The 3,823-nt window shown below is 53.2% G+C and overlaps 1 protein-coding gene across 1 annotated transcript; it reads right to left on the bottom strand.

The window, feature by feature from the left end:
* Nucleotides 1-206: 206 nt before the first annotated feature.
* On the bottom strand, nt 207-1,891 carry LOC127316054 (anthocyanin 5-aromatic acyltransferase-like). The gene has a single exon (XM_051346476.2). The coding sequence runs from the start codon at nt 1,781-1,783 to the stop codon at nt 392-394; it is 1,392 nt and encodes a 463-aa protein (XP_051202436.1). The 5' UTR covers nt 1,784-1,891; the 3' UTR covers nt 207-391.
* Nucleotides 1,892-3,823: the final 1,932 nt, after the last annotated feature.

Consider the following 3,823-nt stretch of genomic DNA (forward strand, 5'->3'; position numbering starts at 1 on the left):
ACGTGCCGCCGTGACACACACCGGTTGTTGTTTATTTGCTAACACGATCAACCGACTTAACTCAAATCGAGTTGACTTAGAGAAATAGATAATTCAGCACATGTAATACGCAGAGATTTTCTTTAGTTCAGTATATTCTTATTGTTTGATTATTATAAGGTATTAATAAAGCTAGCCATGATGGGCTTCCCTCAACAACAACAACAAAAGGAACAAACCACCCATAAAAGGTACTCATATGTTAACAAACGCACAGCTCACTACACGGAGAAAATACAAGAAAAAAGATTCAACAGGTAAAACTGAGTAAGGCATCCATCCAACAGGTAAAATTGCAAATTTTACGGTGGCCGTCGCGTACAACGATCGACCAGTCCAAACGCAGGCACTGTCATGCTGCGACAACCAGCAGTTCACCGTAGAAGGCGCGGAACGCCTCCATCTCCCCGCGCGGCAGCGCCAGCCCGACCTCGATGCCGCCGTCCCCGTCGCGGCCGCTCTCTGCCAGCGCCAGCGCCCCCGTCCGCTCCACCGAGACGATCTCCACCTTCCGCGGCCTTCCCCACGGCGCCCCGAGATCCGTCGCCGCGTACACGCCCAGCTTCGGCGACCCGGCCACGGTCACCGCGCGCGCCGACGCGTACTCCCGCACGAGCTTCACCCACCCGCGCGCGTCCCGGAACACCCGCCCCTGCTCCGCCAGACCCTCGATAGCCCGCCAGATGGCCGCCGCCGAGGCGGTGACCGTCTCGAGACAGCTCTGCTTGGCCGCCACCTTCTCCTCAACGCGGCAGAGCCCCAGGCAGTTCCCAAAGTAGCTCGCCGGGATCGGTGGGCTCGCGCGGGGCTTGCACCCTGTCACAAACCCGAAGCTGGCGCTGCTGCCGCGCGCGTGCACGATGCCTGCCCACATCGCGCCGCATGCCAGCGCGTACGGCGAGCACCGCCTCGCCGATGTCTCGGACTCCACCTGCTTGCCCAGCCAACGGAGCAACTTGTCTGTGAACCGGAACGTTGCGAGCTCCGTGGTGCCGCTGGTGTGGTGGCCGTCGTGGGGCCCCTTGTCCCCCGCTGCAGCGTATGCCCGGTGGTCGCTGAGAAATACCTCCCGGAGGCCGTCGGTGTCTCGGACGGCGCTGCGGTCGAACAGCGGGGCCGCCGCCATCGACATCCCGCCGCTGTGCTCCAGGCGGTGGATGGCGGCCCACGTCCTCATGAAGTGCACGTAGCTGGAACCGTCGCATACTGCGTGGTGCAGCGTTGTGCCGATGCAGATGCCGGCGAGAGGAAACACGGTCATCTGTACGGCGAAGACATCCTGACTGCACCGAGAGCCGCCGCCACCGCCATTTCTCAGCAGCGGAGGCAGTAGAGCACGGAGCCTCGCGGTGTCGCGCGCGTGGTCGCCGGCGAGGTCCTCGAAGTTGTCGTCGCCAACCGCCACCGTCAGGCGGACAGAGTCGCCGTCCGAGAAGACGATCTTGGGCGCCGCGGTCTCTGGCATCCCACATGGCAGCTTCCCGGCCAATGGATAAAAATGGTGCAGCGCGGCGGCTAGGGACTTCTCGAACAGGGGCAGCTCGCTGAGGAGGAACTCGGGGCCGCCGAGGAGGTCTGTGTTGTCGAAGAAGAAGAGGCGCTGCACGGGCGGGACGTCCCAGAAGGCGAGGTCGTCGTAGAATGTGAGTGGCAGCGAACGTGGCTTCCCTGCCGGTGGCGACGGCCACGGCGAGACCTGGCACTGCCCCAGGACCCTCACCGGGTTATCTGGTTCCGGCGCCATCTTTGCTCACTGACTCTTACCTAGCTAGCGCGTAGTAGCGATTTCTCTGGCTGGCAAGTGTTTCTTTTCGTTTGCAATTAGCGCATCGAACCTGCCGCTCGGTGCAAGTGTTTCTTTCCATCTCTCGTATATAGTCTGTGTAGATTGCTCATTTTTTTAGGGTTAATGTGCAGATTTCTCGTACTACCGTATAGCTGACCAACGGGCACGATACGAAACTAAACGGGCCTGGCCTAGCACGGCCCACGGTAGCCCGTTTCTAAGCAGGCCGTGCGGCCTCCAATCATGGACCAGGCACGGCACACATGGTAAACGGGCTGCCGTGCCGGCTAGCCGCCTTATTCCCGGAGGCCGTTTCTGGGCCCTTTTGGCATTTTGGGCCTCTTCTGAAAAATCAGAAAAATAAATAATAATGATGTGTTGCGCCCGCACATGTGCCTCAAGTTCGCGTCCCAATTGGCTCACATGGTAGCATGCCGCCTTGAGAACTGGTGGTATTTCTGAAATAAGATACAGTATAAGGAAGTAAGTAGTGTTGTTGTGGATCACTGGATCAGTAAAGTAGTGAACATCCATTTATCCGATCCCTATCTTTGTTTGATTAAAAAAAGGAAGGTCACACTTTTTCGATTGACAACTGGTGGTTAGTGATTCAAGCCACAATCGGATATCGGTAATACGAGTTCTAGCGGCAAAATCTTAGAGAGAGCAAACTAGTATAATATACCCGATATCGGAAATAAGCGAAGCATGGTGCTAACATGACTAAAAATATGATTTGGAAAAATGTCTTTATAACTTTATCACATGCGGAACAGAGAAAAGTTAGTAAATAGGCCCTTTGGGAAGCCCTCGAGGACCTAAGCAACTCACTTTTCATCCATGAATAATTTCTGTCAGTGGATTCGTTTGATCACAAGCTTGAGATAAAAGGGTATGTGCCAAAATGGTCTTATAAGCAGTTATTAATAAAATCAAAGTTGAAATTGGATTTACCAAAGTTTGTGGAGTCGGTTTCGATTGACATATGAATACTTTATGGATAGTTTTTTGAATTGCATATTGCAAATAACCAAGGTAATCAGCAACCGAACAAATGCATATATTTTTCAAGTTATTCATATCGTCATCGTGTATACCCTTTCCAAATTTAATTCCAATCAAATGATCTGTAGCTACCAACATATCTTCTGGTAAGAATAATGTATTGTTCTGAGGTATATCAAGATTAAGTCTCCGATTGGGTTCAACGAATATGAAGGATAGACATATGGTATTGGTTGCTATTCCATTTATGTGTGCATCAAGTCCAAACAAGATATCAATTTATAATGGTTGCATTCAGTCACGGCGCCATCGATACGGTTAGAGCATCTCCAACAGACGCGCTAAAAAGCGCCCGCGTGGAAAAAGCCGCCAGTTTAGCGCGCCGGTGCCAAAATATATCGCTCCAGCAGGCGCGCGATAATAGCGCGCTAAATTTTTCCCAGCGCGAAACAGCGGCCCGGCACGCTGGATGCGGTAAAGGAAAAGGCGAGCACGCGAAGTCTAATCGCCGCTACGAAACTTCCCGCGTCGCTCCTCCACCGCCGAAACTTCCACCCCTTTCTCCTCCGGCGGCTTCGCTGCGCCTATCGTGCAACTCCGACACGGAAAATCGATGACGCGCCACTTCCCCGTAGCCGCCATGCATCTAGGCGTACGAATCAACGATCCGATGTCACTAAATCACCGTTGTGACTTCCCTGCATCTGGAGCGCCCGCAAGGTGCTCGAAGGTATGCTCCGCGGCCCTGCCTTCTTTGAATTAGAGTTTTTAGTTTGTTTGTTGAATTTATTGCGCTTCATGGATAGATGAACTTTGCATACGATTCATCTGATGAAGAATGGGACATTCAAGAAGAAGAAGAGATGACAATGCTATGGGCTATACCCGAAAGAAGAGGCCGAAGCATGGTGGTTCCGTTCTTGGTCGACAGAAATTGTGGCGAAGGAGGATAAAAGCACACGAGAAGCCTATGCGTAGCTATTTTGCAGAGAA

This window comes from Lolium perenne, chromosome 7 (genome assembly GCF_019359855.2).
Source record: "Lolium perenne isolate Kyuss_39 chromosome 7, Kyuss_2.0, whole genome shotgun sequence".
Classification (NCBI taxonomy): Eukaryota; Viridiplantae; Streptophyta; class Magnoliopsida; order Poales; family Poaceae; genus Lolium; species Lolium perenne.

What these genes read in the sequence shown, in the direction of transcription:
- LOC127316054 (XM_051346476.2), bottom strand. Translation starts at nt 1,783, where the DNA reads ATGGCGCCGGAACCAGATAACCCGGTGAGGGTCCTGGGGCAGTGCCAG.